Source organism: Gekko japonicus, unplaced genomic scaffold, assembly GCF_001447785.1.
Source record: "Gekko japonicus isolate JY-2015 unplaced genomic scaffold, Gekko_japonicus_V1.1 scaffold133, whole genome shotgun sequence".
Taxonomy (NCBI): domain Eukaryota; kingdom Metazoa; phylum Chordata; class Lepidosauria; order Squamata; family Gekkonidae; genus Gekko; species Gekko japonicus.
This window is the reverse complement of record NW_015171506.1, coordinates 1,571,688-1,589,152: the sequence shown is the minus strand read 5'-3', so window position 1 is coordinate 1,589,152 and position 17,465 is coordinate 1,571,688. Positions and strand designations below refer to the sequence as shown.

Sequence of the window (17,465 nt, the reverse complement as noted above, 5' to 3'; positions counted from 1 at the left end):
ACTGACCAGGGCCAACCCTGCTTAGCTTCCAAGATCTGCTAAGATCAGGGTAGCCTGGGCTATCAGGTTCAGATTGAAGTAACTCTGCATAGGATTACCCTTGCAAGTCTCCTGAAAGTTCTCTGAATATTAAGAACAGTTCATACAGACATTATTGAAACCCAAAGGTACCTGTGCACTTCAGGAGGATCCCTCTGGATTTTAGAACTTGCTTCGACAACCTCTTTGGCAACTTTTCCACTGTAACAAAGCACAATCTTTAATACACAGGCTATTTTCAGGTGAATATTTGATTTGCATGAAGTAACTAAATACGTAAATCAATGAATGTCTGTTTTTAAAGGATATCAGATTAGATAAATACGTTCTATCTTTAAAAATTAATTTAGGCCTCACGAAATATTCCCAGTTAATATCACAGCTGTGAGTAGGACTTCCAAAATAAATCATCCCTCTATTGAGTGGCAAAATAACTTCTACCTAACTGTCTAGCAAATGCAGTGTTCCTTCATCTTCTTCTCCACACTACTGAAGACTTCTGCTTAAATAGATACAAGTAAGAATGACAGCATAGGCTAACAGCACACTCCTACGCAATTACTCCAGTTTAACACTGTTAAAATCAATAGGACTCGAATGGAGTAACTGCATTGGATTGCACTGTAAGACTACCAGGAGAGGTGGCAACCAGTGCTTAGTGGAATTTCAGAGGAAAGTTTTTACTGAACTTTCCCACATAGTTTCTGGAAATTAGCTAATGGACAATACAGCTACTGAGATCAGTATATACTCACTTGTATCGAAACCTACTGCCTTTAAAAAATATTTTGCTGCTAGACATCGTCTTGATTTGGCTGGATTTTGCATACCTTCAAAGAAAACAAAGGAAGAAAGTGCCTGTTACATTATCAAGGAAGCAAAAAATGGGCAAAATGTTATTGGTTATAGAGTGGTTGTTTAGTGTGCGGAATTCTGATTTTATTGATTTTAGTAGCTATCTGAATGAGGTTTATTCAGTGGGACAAACTCCCAAGAAAGTGTTGTAGGACTGTAACCTGTGTTTGTTATGTATATTACGTGATACCTAATAATTTTACTGATGTTTGGTAGTAGACATTTTTATTTAACTTTCGTAAGTCACTTCATGCTGTGAAGAAGCCGGATAAAAACGTTTAAAGAAATAAATAAAAACCTATTACCAAGCACATAGGTTAGCAGTGATAGTCCCAATCCAACATCAGTTCCTGATTCCAAAATCTAGTTCAGCTTTCTGCAAATAAAATCCAGTGTACGAACACTTGCCAATTTCAGGGCTACTTCAAACGCCCCCCCAGAGTTGATATTTGGCCTGTTGGATAACATACGCAAGGTCTGGGCAAAAGCAATTGGGGGATGGCATTTGAGGTGGGAGAAATGGCACAGGATTTCACTGTATGAATATTATCCTTTTAAAAAAACCTTTCTGCATGGTAACTATACAGAAAATATCTATTATTGGATTTTAATTGGTATTAAATTCTTTCCTCTCCACTTCAAAAGCCACAAAAGTATGAATCTCATAGTGTGGCAGAGTCTTCACTAAACTAATCTGCATTTGAATCAAGGTGCATCTTCTTTTTACAATTTGAAGAAAGTCTCATGTTACTTGACAGTTACTACTCATACTGGGTATATAACGTATGTTAGGGTTACTATCCCTGTAATGGCAAGAGCTTTGGAAGGGCAGAGCATGAAGAAGAGGAATGTCACTGATGATGTCAATTCTGGGTGATCACCTGATGGTGCAAAGACCGCCCTGCTCTAAGAATTCCCCCAATCTCTTTGGTAAAGACCATAGAGATTGGAAAATGCCTAAAACATCAGTGACCAGAAGTAATGCCACTACATCTGTGACATCAAACCCCCCACCTACCCAGTTTTCTCCTGTTGCAAGAGCAGTGACAAGCCAGCAGGGATGAGTAAAAGAGATTTGCTTATGCATAACATATATAGATTTAGGTTTGAGTACAGTGGCACTTTTAAGGCCAACAGTTTTATTGAAAGCATAAGCCAGGGGTGTCAAACATGCAGCCCAGGGTCCCAGAAGGCTTCTATCAGCCCCACAGTGGAAATGGCTGTCTCCTGCTTCTTCTTCCAGTTCTGCTGCTGCTGAATTGTAGCTTGCTTTGGCAGACTCTCTCAATTGCTCAGGAGACATAGATAGGCAAGCTTCTGTTCCGTGCACTGGCTCAGGCTCCTCCCTCTCCCAGAAGGAGAGAGGGAATAAGCCAGAGCTTGCTACCTGGCCAGGCTACCTCAATCGCACAAGATAAAAAGGCAAGCCTTTTTTCCCTTCCATTGGCTGAGGGTCCTCCCCGAAGAGAGGGAGAACTTGTTTAGCTTGGCTGCCTCAATCACAGGGGAGTAATAAAAAGCAACTTTAAGACGAACAAAGTGTTATCCAAGGTATGACCTTTTGTGTGCCTTGCTACAGTGTGTGTGTTTTGTTGGGCTTGTTATGCTGTGGCTCTCCTGGGTGCAACTGCTACTGGGTTCCCGCCCCCTTTTCACTGTATTCATGACCTCACGATCGAATCTTGCTCAGTAGGAAAGCAATGTGAACTATTTAGATGAGGAATAACAATGAGCCAGTGAGGCGGATTAGAATGAGAGTGTGTGTCCAGACCAAGTTCACCCAACACATTTCCTTTGGGGATTTTGAACGTAGACTTCCCAGATAGTAGGCTGATACTGACCACTAAGAAAAACTATAGTTTTGTAGACAAACACATGTCTGTATCATGGTGCCTTCTCATGTTCTGGACCAGCACACGAAGCCATTTATGTACAAAAGCTCACAAAACCCAGCCATTTCATGTTTTCCCCTGGGTCCTAGGCTCAGAACTCTGAGCATGAGATTTCTGTAGTGAATGTCAATAAATCAAAAGTAGGTTTGCAGCTTACAGATACACACTTGAACATCATACTCAAGATTGCAACAGCACAGACATTTTGATGCAGTAATTCACAGCAAGAGGTGTCAGTTATCACACTGTTAAATAAAGAAAACATTGCAAGAGTGCTGATGTTTTAAGCATGTTTTTATTTTAAGTTAAAAAAATCTTTGCATTTGTGTCCTTTATAAAGTTTAAATCTCCACTACCTGGCATTACATTTTATGACACACATGGCCCAGCCCACCAAGGTCTCATTTATGTCAGATCCGGCCCTCATAACAAATGAGTTTGACACCCCTGGTATAAGCTTGCATGTGCACGCACAGATGTATGCACATGAAAACTTATACCTTGAATAAAACTTTGTTGGTCTTAAAAGTGCCACTGGACTCACACTTTGTTCTGCTGCTTCAGACCAACATGGCTACCCGCCTGAATGTATAGATCTACTTACTTATAGAAAGCCTGGTTTTCCACTCCACACTTCCAAAGATGCTTGCACGCTGCTGGTGTAGAGGTATGGAATGACAACATAGCCTTTTTCTAAGAGTTTGAGGGAAATTAAACACAAAGAAGTCAAGGGTTTGTTTCCCAACTTCAGACTTAGTTGAGTCTCAAGGCATGATTCTCAGGTTGTGAGTAGTCCCTTATTAGATAGGATAAGACCTTGGGATGTCTGGATCTCATCAACATTGTTCCCAGCATTTGGCAGGGTTTAAAAATCATGTACATGGGGGACAGACGTCAATTACGACCATGGAATGCGGGAGGAACATTTAAGCCTCCTCCACTGCCATTTTCCTGACCTGAAACAGCTCCAGGGAGCCACTATTTTCTCTGTAGGGGTCATGTGGAGGGTTCGACTATATAAACCATTAGTCTTTTCCAAGGTCATAATCCTGGGTTCCATGTATTCCCATTATTAATGTTCTTCACACTTTTCTCAATGTTTCTCCCCCTGTCATCCAGAAAATATCCATTGCCTAACTGCTTTCTACTTTTTCTAGATCTTCCTTCCTCCTGTTCAAAGCAAGGGTATGGAGAGGGAGGCTTCCTGACCTCTTGATTACAGCCATGTATAGGTTAAACAGTTTAAATCAGGGATGTCAAATGTATGGCCCATGGGCCAGAACCGGCCAGCCCAGGGATTTAACTGGCCAGCAATCAAGTGGGGAGAGGGAAGGAAGTGGAGGAAACCACTCTCTCAGCTGCTGAGGAGAGTGTGCACTTTGGGGCTCTCTTCTATCCTCCCCATTAATGAAGTGGATGGGGCCAAAAGCCACTTCCTGTTCCTACACAAACCCCACCCCCCATTGTTTGGAGCTGCATGAAGGACTAGCGGCATGAGAGCACAAGTGGGAACGTGTGTGTGTGTGTGTGTGTGTGTATTTGGGCTTGGGTTTTTCTTTGCCACTCATTCATTCTTGGCTCCTCCTTCTTCAATCTTAAGCAGCATGCGCAAGATTGGAAGTGAACTTCTTCACTGTGGTGCAAAAAAGGCCAGGGGGGTTGTTTTGCATAAAACAGAAGGCTTCCATCAGGAGCCTGCAATGGTGTTTGAAGTGGGCAGGTGGGGGTGCAGCATGCCCTCCCTAGTGGACACTGAGGAAGCTTGTGTTTTCTGTGTGCAAGTTGAACCCAATCACAAATTAATCATACTTTTGCTTCAGAATATTTATTCTAAAATCAGTTAATCCAGATTCAAAATCTGTGTGTACATATGTAGACCAGTAGCTGTTAATTTAGGAAAGATTTGTAAACACTGGGGATGGGCACAAACTGAGAAACGAACCATGGGTTCAAGCACGAACCAGGCTAGTTTGTGGTTTGTTTTGAACTGGTTCATTTGGTCACATCCTTCCCAAATCCAAAAACAAATCACCTTTTTTCCATGGAGGTTCATTTAGTTCATTAGAGAGATTCGTTCTCCAGACAGCCTGGTGCCAATTCAATGAATTCCTAGACAATGCTGGGGGTGGACTTGTGGAGCTCTAAAAACACCCACAGCAGATGTCCATAGCTTGATTGGCAGCTCTGAGAGCCAACTACGAGCTCCCATTCTGTTCTACGGGAGCAGATCGTATATATATACCACATCCTGACTCAGCTGCTTTCACCAGCAGGAAGAGAGAGGAGTTGGTCATTGTGTGAGAGTGAGTTAGGAAGAATTTCTTGCTGTGTGGCTGATTTTAGGGGAAGCTAGAGCTGAGCTTTCCTGGGGGCACCTGCTTTGGAGGGCTATAACTCAGACATTCCAAATCCAATCTATGCCAAATATGGAGGGTGGATGGAGGATAGGCTGCTGAAGATTCCCTGTGAGGTTGGCATCTCTAACTTGTGAGGGGACTGTTCTAACACCTCCCAAACCAAACAAACCATGAACCAGTTTGAGAAATGGGAAAAGTTCATGAAAGTTCATGGTTTGTGCAAACGAACCGTGAACCACCATGAACCCCAGTTCGTGCCTATCCTTAGTATACACACTTTGACTACATGCACCAGACACAGTCAGCCAAAATTAAGCAGTTTGAAGACTCAATTCATCCTTCTGTACTTCTCATTAAGAAAAAAGGACAAAAGCATGGCATTTACCTACTTTTATTTCAAAACATATGTTCTCCGACTTTGTGTTAGGGATTGTGCCACCTAAGAAAATTCCCTCATATATGAGCTTCCTTACATCCCCTAGATTTAGATGTCTTCACGCTTGCTAGGTTGAATGTTTTTCCAACTGCAGAGCTAAGAGGCCATTTTGCTAAAAAAAAACCGTATTCAAATAGATTGTGCGATTGTGGATCAGGTGCAATAGAGATTACTCCTATTTTACATAGGCATCACCTTCCTATGGAACCTTGGGCGATAACCATATTCCTAGCAGATGAAGACCCTGAAACAACTCGCTTGGTGGCAAAATATCTACCGATAGTGCTATTTTTAAAGCAGCTTTGAAATGCTTTAGGTAGTTTTATGCATATAAATTTAAAATTTTTAAACCAATTTCCATCATTGTTTATGAGTATGCTCCTTAGTTTTCATTTTTAAAATGTTTAGTCTAAATTATCTTGTAATTATATGTAATGTGTTTTATAGTAGCTATTTGTATGCTTGGCTTCAGACCTCAGGTCAATGAAGCTAATAAATGAAAGGAAAAGGAAGCATATGTTGACAATCCTGTCTATGCAGCAGTTTTGAGAGAAACAGAATATGCACAGAATATGCACACTTTCCATTAGAAAGAGCCACATTTCAAACTGGAATAATTTAAAATATATAAAATATCCAACCTCTTTCTGAGTTCCAATCACATAAAATGTCTTCCCTTCAAATTTTAATTTATAGACATCAGACCTGCAAATAAGGATTTGGAATGAGAAAAACAGAGCAATTTTAAAAGGCTATTTGGAAATTTCATAAAAATGTATCCAGTTCATAAACCTTTAGCAAGTTGCTGTAGAATGAACTGTTTTTCAATAGAAAAAATAAGAACATAATTTAGTAAAACCCATATTAGTAAGTGGACAGTGTAATTCAATATATTCAAAATGCTGTTCTTTCATGTTTTCAAAAATTAGATTGCAAACCTATGGACAGGGACATGCCCTGTTCCTGGCAGGAAATCAGCAGCAAACTGCAAAAATTTAATGATTTTCTAGTAAGCAAATATAGGCGTGTAGATTGGAACCCATCTTATGTGTGTTAAGTAAGAATCAAGTTCCACTGGGATCACTTATTCCATTAATTGTGTATAAGACAGCCCTACTTTATTGGGTATTTCTGCTTTGATATATATATCTTACAAAATACCCTGCCTTTCAGCCCTCATAAGGGCCACCAAGGTGGCTAATAAATTAAAACCTTTAAAACCAGCAAGAAACACATCATAAAAACAATTAAAACCAGAGCTAAAATACATATAAAGCATAAAAACAACAATTAAAAACCGGGCAGAAAGGAGAGATCGCTGAGGGAACACCAACCAAAACAAATAAGTCTTTACTTGGTGGCCGAAGATGGCAAAAGAAGGGTACAGAGGTCCAGAATTTTGGTGGCATAACCAAGAAGACCCTCTCCTGGGCTGCTGCCATCTGTCTAATCAGTATGTGGGGGCACCTGAAGCAGGGCAGAAGGAGGAGGAGGAGGAGATTGGATTTATACCCTGCCCTTCCCTACCTGAAGGAGTCTCATAGCAGCTTACAATCACTTTCCCTTCCCCTCCCCACAACAGACACCCTGAGGTAGGTGGAGCTGAGAGAGCTCACTCGAGAACTGCCCTTAATTTAGGAGAACAGCTCTGAAAGAAAAACAGGTTGCTTACCTATAACTAATGATCTTCGAGTGGTCATCTGTGCAGTACCACACAAGGGTTGGGCGCCTGCGCACGACCTCGATCGGAGAAACTTCTAGAGCTTTGCCTCAGAAAGCTTTTGGCAGGCTCTCTTCCCGCCCTGGGGAGCAGGCACGTACTGCGCATGCCTGGAGTGGGGGAGAGAGCTGCCTCCCACTCAGTTCCTTTGACTGCTACCGGTAAGTCCCATCAAGCCAAAGAAAGGTGAATAGGAGATGCCAGCAGTGGGGAAGGCTGGGTGGGATTGTGGTACTGCACAGATGACCACTCGAAGATCAACAGTTACAGGTAAGCAACCTGTTTATCTTCGTCGTGGTCTCTGTGCAGTCTCACACATGGGTGATTACAAGAGCTGAACCAGTTGGAGGAGGGAGCTGGAAGCTGCAAGAGACACAAAGAATACTGGTTAAGACACAGCATCATCAGCTGGAAAAAACACCCACGGGTCCTACCTGGAGACGTAGCAGGGTCAAGCAAAGAGAGATTGCAGCACTGACTGGCCGAACGCAGCATCCCGTCGAGCTCGGACGTCGAGTGCGTAGTGGGTCACGAAGGTCGATGCTGAGGACCATGTAGCAGCCACACAGATGTCCTCCAACGGGACACCAGCCAGGAAAGTGGTGGATGTTGATACTGCCCATGTAGAATGGGCAGTGACAGAGGTAGGAACGGGTTGACGTGCTAGTTCATAGCAAAGGGCTATGGTGGAAGTCACCCACTTGGACAAGCATTGAGAGGAAATGGGCTCCCCGACAGGAGGGGGCCCATAGGCAAGGAACAGCCGAGGAGATTTACGTATAGGCTGAGTCCTATGTAAATAGAAGGAGAGCGCTCTGCGCACATCAAGGCAGTGGAGGGCTCTCTGAGGTGCATCAGCCGGATTCGGAAAGAATGAAGGTAAGACAGACGACTGGGACAGATGAAAGGCAGAGACGACTTTAGGCAAGAAAGAAGGATCTGGTCTAAGGACAACCTTCTCCTTATGGAAAATTGTATAGGGGGATCAGCCCAAAAGGCAGCTAGTTCCCCTACTCTGTGCGCAATAGTAATAGCTATAAGGAAGGCAGTTTTCCAGGAGAGTAACCTGAACTTGGCCGTGGCCATGGGCTCAAACGGTTTAGACATCAGTTGAGTGAGAACGAGAGACTCCACGAAAGCACCAAAGGCTTCCTAGGGGGACAGAGGTTGGCACCTTTGAGGAACGACTTGGTAAGGCGGTGGGAAAAACCGTAGATCCCTGTATCAAGGGATGGTAGGCCGAGATGGCTGCTAAATGGACCTTTAAAGATGAGTATGCCAGGCCAGTATTCTTTAACGAGGCGAGATAGGAAAAAATCTCACGGAGAGACAACTGGAGAGGATCAAAGGACTGATCAGAGGCATATGACTAGAACCTCTTCCACTTTAGAGCGTACGTGGCACGGGTAGATGGTTTCCTGGCATTCAGAAGGACTTTGGACACTTCAGGCAGGAAGTCTAATGCAGGATCTTCCAGCCTGTTAATCGGAAGAAACCCAGATCGGGGTGGAGGACCTTTTCTCGAGCCCGAGAGAGGAGATGTGGAATGACAAGAAAAGGATGGAATGTCTGGTTGGAGAGCCAAAGGAGGTGCGGAAACCAGATTTGGCACGGCCACCATGGAGTGACTAGAATGCAGAACATTGCAACGGTCATAATCTTTTGAACAACCCTGGAGATCAAGGGAAATGGAGGGAAGAAATAAAGCAGGGTCCCCGTCCAGGTGTGGAGAAAGGCATCTCCCAGGGACCGAGCGGATGGTGGACTGCGGCTGAAAAAGCGGGAGCACTGGGCATTGTGTGCAGTTGCAAAGCCATCTATGACAGGGCGACCGAACTCGAGGAATACAGGTTTTAGGTATCGAAGGTGAATGGACCATTCATTGTCCAAAAACTGGGAGCGACTCAACCAATCGGCATCTACGTTTTGAACGCCCGGGATGTGAATCGCAGAGAGCGTGATGGAGTGGTGGATGCACCATTGCCAGAGATCGATTGCTGCATGGCAAAGATGAAAGGAGGCTGTCCCGCCCTGTTTGTTTATGTAGTAGACTGTGGTGGTGTTGTCAGAGGCAACCCGAACAACTTGGCCTCGAAGGACAGGGAGAAAGGAGCGGAGTGACAGTATTTGGATATATTACTGGCAAGATGTCAGTCAGTCATCAGCAGTGTCAGATCTTACTGATCTAGTTTGACAGTCAGGAGTCAGGTGACTGGCAGATTGCATCAGATTCTGGAACAGTCACCATGAGTCAGCTAAAGTAATTGCTATATTCTGATTGGCCAATGTACATATATATTGTGGCTTGTTCAGTGCTACACATCTCTTTTGTGGGATCATCTGTCTGCGTAGCACTTTGCCAGTTTGTACAGTGATTTTGCTACAGAAGAACTGTATATCTGTATCCAGTGTCCAGTGTAAATAAAGTGTAAATACTCTGTATATAAGGAAACAGAGACTCTGCTATTTTTCCGGCATTCTAAACTACCGTCACGGAAAGTGAGATGAACGGCACGCAGCTCCAAGATATTGATATGAAGGGCCGCTTCACGAGGAAACCAGGTCCCTTGTGCTGAAAGGATTCCGCACTGGGCTCCCCAACCCCAGAGGGATGTGTCAGTGGAGATTGAGACTTGCGGAGGAGGATGCCAAAAGGGCATGCCAGAGAGCAAGTGGTGAGGGTGAGACCACCAAGCGAGAGAGTCAACGACAGGGGGTGGGATTGACAGGATTGCGTGCCACGGACTGCGGAAAGGGTCAAAGGCACAGAGAAGCCAAAGTTGGAGGGGACGCATCCTCAACCTGGCATGACGGACGACAAAGACAGTAGCCGCAAAATGCCCCAGGAGCCCAAGAGCCTCATAACAGACTGAGCAGACTGGCGGGGAGAGGTCTGGAACTGGGAGACCAGAGTAAGTATGTTGGAGGCCCTCAAGTTCGAGAGAAACACGATCTCAAGGTTGGTATCGAAATGGGGACCCAGGAATTGAAGGGCCTGAAGAGGCTGTAGGGATGACTTGGTTAGGTTGACACAAAGCCCGAGGGCACGAAGGGGAGATAGGGTGGTTTGGACGTCTTGCAGGAGCTGGTGCTGGGTGGAGGCAACAAGAAGCCAATCGTCGATATAGGGATACAGGGCAATCCCCCGACGGTGGAGATCTGCAGCCACCACAGCCATCAGCTTAGTAAAAACCCTCGGGGCAGTGCAGAGTCTGAACGGAAGGACCCGATATTGATAGTGTGCATTGCCGACAGCGAAACACAGGAACAATCGATGCTGTGGACGGATAGTGACATGAAAATAGGCGTCCAGGAGATCGACAGAGGTGAGCCATGCCGCCTGAGGAATCAATGGGATAGATTGTAGGGTGACCATTTGGAACTTGTGGCATCGAATGTACCGATTGAGATCCCGGAGATCCATAATGGCCCTGAAGCCGCCATCCCTCTTTGGTACGAGGAAGTATTTTGAATAAAAGCCTAGGATTCGTTGCGCTTCCGGGACTACCTCGATGGCGCCTTTGGCTAGACGCGCAGAAATCTCGGAATCGAGGAGAGGATCCGGGGGGTGACGATATAATGAGGTACGTCGGGAGGCGAAATGAACTCTATGGCGTACCCGACCCGTAAGATGGTAAGCACCCAGACATTGGTTGAAATTTCTTCCCACTTTTGTAGAATAAAATGAACAAAAAAAGTTGAAGAGTGAAGACAGAAGGGAACGAAAGAGAGAAAAAAGAGAAAAGCTGAGGCAATTACGGAGGAACAAAAAACGAGGTGTGAACACACAGGCGGTCGAAGAAGAACTGAGTGGGAGGCGGCTCTCTCCCCCGCTCCAGGCATGTGCAGTACGTGCCTGCTCCCCAGGGCAGGAAGAGAGCCCGCCAAAAGCTTTCTGAGGCAAAGCTCTAGAAGTTTCTCCGATCAAGGTCGTGCGCAGGCGCCCAACCCTTGTGTGGGACTGCACAGAGACCACGACGAAGATCTTATGAGTTGACTGACCCAAGGTCACTCAAGCAGCTGCATGTGGAGGAGTGGGGAATCAAACCCGGTTCTCCACGCTCTTAACTACTACACCAAACTGGCTATCAGGTACATTCCTCAGGAAGTAGGTACGTTGCTCCCAAACCATACAGCTTTAAAGATCAGCACCAGCACCTTGAATTATGCCATGAAACAAATTGGAAGGCAGCGTAGATGGGCCAAAACTGGAGTGATATGGTCCCTACCACCCACTCCAGTCAACAGCCTGGCTGCAGCATTCTGCACCAGTTGAAGTTTCTGAACACTTTTCAAGGGCAGCCACACATAGAGTTTATTGCAGTAATCTAATTAAGATGTAACCGGGGCATGCACTTCAATGGCCAAATCTTTTCTGCCTAGGAAAGACTGCAGCTGGTTAACCAGTCAAAGCTAGTATATAACCAAATTAAAATCAAAACCACATAAACCAGGGGGGAAAGGCATGCAATTAACTTACTAGTTTACCCTTTCCTTATGGATTTTCACACCAAGGCATAACAATATTATAACTTTTCATTAACATTGCTACAGTTTTAGTAGCAAGTGTTTTGGGAACCTCAAACAAGGAGGTTCCCAAGGAACTAAAGGGAAACTGAATGAGAAAGCAGTGTTTATATAAAAGGATATATGGCTTCCGTAGAAGTTCAAGTGCCAGCATCAATCTTCTTATAATGTTAACACATACTGTTTCCTTAATACTCAAGTTTCTGAGCACCATATTCATCATCACTAAAATTTATGTCCATGTTTTTTTTTTATTTTAATGTGCTAGAAACAATAGCAAGTCAAATAATTCTGCATCACTTAGATTCAAAAGAAAAGACACTGAAATGAATCAAACTGTTTCTGGAAGGGAATAAATTCAGTAATATTTTAACAAGACAAATAGTTCTCAGGTGGGTCATCTCACCATTTTAGCAAATGTATCCTTTTATTTCCCTGGAAAACTACAAAACCTGCAGCTGTGAATCCTAAAAATGTTGTGGTCCCTGTTGAATCCTTGAAAGGAAAAACAAAACAAATTAGAAACATTGGGGGAGTGGAACATACAGAAAGTTCTATGTTTAACAGGGTATATTTCCATCCACTAATAGCAGATCCAGTGAATTTGCTAGTGAGTGGTGAAGAAGCTGGCACAACTTAACTGGGCAGAAATTATGAACTGATTGTTCCCATCCCTTAAATGTTAGGTAGCCCTAATGCTTCCAGTCAGACCCAACTAGTTCCTCCATGACATGATTAGGAGACTGTTTGTGAGCACCATATGGACCTGCATTTCAAGTAATTTTGTTATCCAAACTTGGGATCAGGTTTTCCACAATGGCATTCCCATGTAGCAGGAGGTGCTACCTGAGTTGCTTCATGTATGTGCCTAAAATTGACCCAAAGTGCTTCAGACTTCTAAATGAAAGCAACAAAGCAACAAATATTGCTACTTTGGCCTATTAGAATGGGATACAGGCCATGAATAAAAATGCCTACCATATAAATATTCATGTATCCCAAGTCCATTTTTCTCCCAGTCAGGGTCACTTCTGGTTTCAGAACCCATCTGGGAAAGAAATGTTTAAAATGACTGTAGAGGAGGGGATTGCAGGATAATATCAGTGTCTGGGAGAACACCTACCCTCACTGATTGTTCCCTGCAAGTGTCCCTAGACCCTAAATTAGCATTATGAAGGGATCACATGGATGAAAACACTCTGTTTGATTTATAACATAAAGATGTCCTTTGACTGCAATTTGGAACACCATAAAACACTTTACAGATATACAGAATATTCCATCCAGCCCTATACAATTATTTTGACATCAACAAATCACTTACACTAGTATTCTAGCATTTACCATTGAATCAACAGTATCAAACTGGGTCAGATTTAAATATGCCAATTTATGATTGATGACACACCGTTTGATGTCTCGAAATGTTTCAAACAGGGGATGCAACACGAGCAGACAGCAACATACATTTTTATAGAGAGGTGGTTTTTTAATCTTATTAGATGGATATCCTGCCTTTCTATCTGCTACAAGCCAAATGATATTCATAATAAAGCATAACAGTAAAGAAGATGCTAATTGGTTCTCAGACACTGAACTTGAGAGGATCTAAAAAATATAAAATATTTGATTATTATATAATTCAAAACAGCATGTTTAATGTACTATGTGTATGGGTTTTTAATGATTAAAGGACTGATCCAGCCCCGTGGTAGGAGCTTCCACCTCTTCCTGCAAATGCTACTGCTCAGCACATCGATGTTTCCTACTGCTGACTAATGTTCCCTCTAAGCTGTAGAGTCTTGTGAGCAAAAATTCTACTTTGTGAGCTACTGGAATTAAAGTTGTGAGTGAACGATTTGGTTGCTGCATAAGTTAGTTTGCTCTGGAGCCATCCTTCCTGTGCTAAGACAAAAATGTATGAGCCGGAGGCTAAAAAAACTGTGAGCTAGCTCACAGTAACATCCCCTCCTCTGTAGGCATTCTTACTACATACAGATAATTGAATTCAAAGGAAGACAGAATGCTTAATGACACACTCGATCAAGCCTTAAATACAGAACATATAGGGTTGCTAAGTCCCCCCGGGGGGTGGGGAAACCCCCGCCCGAGAGGCATGTTCCCCGCCAGTGGGGATTGGGCCACTGGGGGGGACCCCACCCCCAAAGTGCGTGACGTGCTCAGCGTGAACATATCACCTGGAGGTGACACAATCGCGTTGGGCACGTTGCGGGGGGGATGCTCTATCATCCAAGGGAAAACGCTATGGTTTTCCCTCGGATGATTGTGGCCCCGCCCCCAACGTGCACGACACAATTGCGTCACTTCCGGGTGATGTGATAGCGGCGTGCGCACTTTGCATGCACGCCGGGAGGCTCCCGGGGATGTCCGGGACTCCCCCCACTATTACAAAGGTAGGACTTGGCAACCCTAAGAACATACAATTTCTTTCAGTGTATTTTAAAATAAACTTTTTACCTTGCAAGGATGGGGATCAACACCATAGGTTTCTAAAGAATGTGCTTTCAGTAATAAATTAAACTCAGCAACAGCTGGGCTCAGACCCCTAAAAAAACACACAAACACACAAAAATGGTACGTAAGAAAAATATGAATAGTCTTAGCCAATGATAGTCATCACAGAAGGAAACAGGAGATGTTTCGTATGATTTGCCCGCTACTATGTCCAAGCACCTAATCCTTTTGGATTAAGCCTGGATGCTTTCAACATACCCTTGGGACTCCAGTGAGCTGTGCAGTTAATCAGGGGTTATCAAGTATCCTTCTTTTGGTGTAGTTAACACTTAATAAGAAATAAACTAAAGTATTAGTTTCCCTTCACCCACTTCTCAAATTCATTTAAAGGAATGGCCCAGATTAAAATGCATTCCTTCCAGCTCTGGAAACAAGCAAGGATATTTTAGTAGTTGTTGCCTCTGTCTGTCTGTCTGTCTGTCTGTCTGTCTCTCTCTCTCTCTCTCTCTCTCTCTCTCTCTCTCTCTCTCTCTCTCTCTCTCTGACTCAAGCAAATGAAAACCAGTGAAGCTATTTCAAGATGGGAGTAATATGCTCCCCCTTACAGGTTCTCACCAATGGGCAAGTAGTCATATTCTGTGCCAACTGAAGCTTTCAAATTTTTAATGGGCAGCTCCAAAAATCTACTGCATAGAGATGGAAGTCATCTGTAGCCTGCAGCTTCATGTTAATGTCTGTTCTGTAATTGTCACAGTCCATAGCAGCACTGTTCTTATCATATGACTGCAATTCACACTTTTTCCAAACTGAGCAGCTATCTCTCCTTATATATAATTGTGTTTTTGGGTGGCACTTTGCTGAACATTCCATGCACTCCCAAATCAGTTGGCTCCCTGATCTGTAAATCAGAAGGACTCCCTAAGCACTGGCTGTGTTGCCTGAGTTCCACCTCCAATATTCTAAACAGTTTGCTGTTCCTCTACCCCCCCATAGCTAGTCGGAACACAGAGGTCATTTGCATATGTGGCCTGATTGGCCTTTGCCTCTAACATTCTAAACAGTTCGCTGTTGCAGTTGGGAGTCACTGAATGTGTCCTGAGGTAAAATATATATCCCAATCTTCCCTTAAAGGGTCACTGGAGTTGCCAAAATACATATCCCAATCCTCCCTTAAACGGTCATTGGAGTTGCCAGCTCTCCCTGTGGAGAGCTCCCAGAAATCACCGTGTTCCCCAGCCACAGCACATCATTCCCCCTACAGAAAATTTCCCAGCTATTACAACTGATCTCCATATGACCAAGATCAGTTCTCCTGGAGACAATGGCTACTTTGGGCAGTGGACTCTATGGCATTATACCCTGCTGAAGTCCCTCCGCACCTCAAACCTGGCCCTCTCCAGGCTCTACCTTGCTAGAAACAGGGCTGACCCAACTGAGCTCTGAGAAGGAGCAGGAGATAGAGCTGCTAGAGGGGTGAGTGTTTTTTATTTACTTTCAGCTGAGGTGATTTAGCTGAGAGGGTACTGTGTTTGGGAGTGTGTGGGTGAGTTGTTGCAAAGCCTTGGCTGCTTGAGATAGGGCATGAAAGGGTCATTGTTTGACTGTAATTGAGTGCCTGGGTGAATTTGAATAGCTGCTGGCCACATCCTCTGATGCCCTTAAATGGTCACTGGAGTTGCCAATCTCCCTGGGATGCCTGGAGATCTCCCAGAAATCACTGTGCTCCCCAGCCACAGCACATCATTCCCCCTACAGAAAATTTCCCAGCTATTACAACTGATCTCCATATGACCAAGATCAGTTCTCCTGGAGACAATGGCTACTTTGGGCAGTGGACTCTATGGCATTATACCCTGCTGAAGTCCCTCCGCACCTCAAACCTGGCCCTCTCCAGGCTCTACCTTGCTAGAAACAGGGCTGACCCAACTGAGCTCTGAGAAGGAGCAGGAGATAGAGCTGCTAGAGGGGTGAGTGTTTTTTATTTACTTTCAGCTGAGGTGATTTAGCTGAGAGGGTACTGTGTTTGGGAGTGTGTGGGTGAGTTGTTGCAAAGCCTTGGCTGCTTGAGATAGGGCATGAAAGGGTCATTGTTTGACTGTAATTGAGTGCCTGGGTGAATTTGAATAGCTGCTGGCCACATCCTCTGATGGGGGAAGCTTCTATTTAAGGCAGCACCTTGCCAGAGTCACGAGCTTTCTTCTTGGACTGTGGCTCTTAGCCTAGGGGCTCTTTGACTAGGGGCTCTGTAAGAAGCCCAGGAAGAGCCAGAAAGACAGGGCCCTAGTCTCCTTGGGTTCCCAGTAAGGTAAGGAGAGTTCTACAAGGAGAACCACATAAATACAAAAGGTTTTAAAAGGGGGATTATATATAATTATTATTTTAAAAGCAGTTATGAAGCCAGAATGCAGCAGGGGGTTGGGGGTTATCCAGTGTTTTGCACGGAGTGTCACATGTATTACTATCTGCCCACTGGACAGAAGTCTTGAGTGTGTGCCCGGTGCAAGGAGCTCCTGGTTCTCAGGGAACATGTTTGCTCCCTTGAGGCCAAGGTGGCAGACCTGGAGAAGCAGAGACAGTCAGGTAGGTGCACAGAGAAGACTCTCGGGGACTTGTTAGATATGTCCCACTCTGAATATGGCAGCCCTACCGCTGTCAGGGAGCATGAGAGTCGAGAGGAAACAGGGCACTGTTCTGCGGATAAGGGGAATGTGCCCTCGCTGCTGAACAGGTATCCTTTTGCACCAAGGAACCATCCCTTGGCAGGGAGGGAGGGGGGCTCTTGGTAGGTGGTGATTCGACCCTTAGGCAGGTAGACAGCTGGATGGTGAATCCGCATACGGACCGTATGGTGACTTGCCTGCCTGGTGCAAAGGTAGTGGACATTATGTGTGTTCTAGATAGGCTGGTAGATAGTGCTAGGGAGGAGCCAGTGGTCGTGGTACATGTTGTAGCTGTTACTTCTCTACAAAGAAAAGGATTAGAATTGTCCACTGAGACCGTGGCTAATGATATGGACTGCCTGGCAGTTAAAATTGGATAAAAAGATAAAAAATTAGCATAACCGACTATGTTCAAAGTAATACTAGCAATTTAAGATTAACATTTATATAAGCTATTGTTATGATCTCCTATACTTGGGGTTTTAGTTAGTAGTGGTTTTCTTT

At 44.4% G+C, this 17,465-nt stretch overlaps 1 protein-coding gene across 1 annotated transcript in view; it reads right to left on the bottom strand.

The window, feature by feature from the left end:
- The window catches only part of FRMD3 (FERM domain containing 3), a 194,316-nt gene that overhangs the window by 26,778 nt on the left and 150,073 nt on the right, over window positions 1–17,465 (bottom strand). The window contains exons 7-12 of the mRNA XM_015419287.1: window positions 14,305–14,392; window positions 12,233–12,321; window positions 6,221–6,284; window positions 3,391–3,479; window positions 795–869; window positions 172–240 (exon numbers count right to left, since the gene is read on the bottom strand). Of these exons, the coding sequence (XP_015274773.1) occupies window positions 172–240; window positions 795–869; window positions 3,391–3,479; window positions 6,221–6,284; window positions 12,233–12,321; window positions 14,305–14,392 (474 nt within the window). The remainder of the gene's footprint in view (window positions 1–171; window positions 241–794; window positions 870–3,390; window positions 3,480–6,220; window positions 6,285–12,232; window positions 12,322–14,304; window positions 14,393–17,465) is intronic.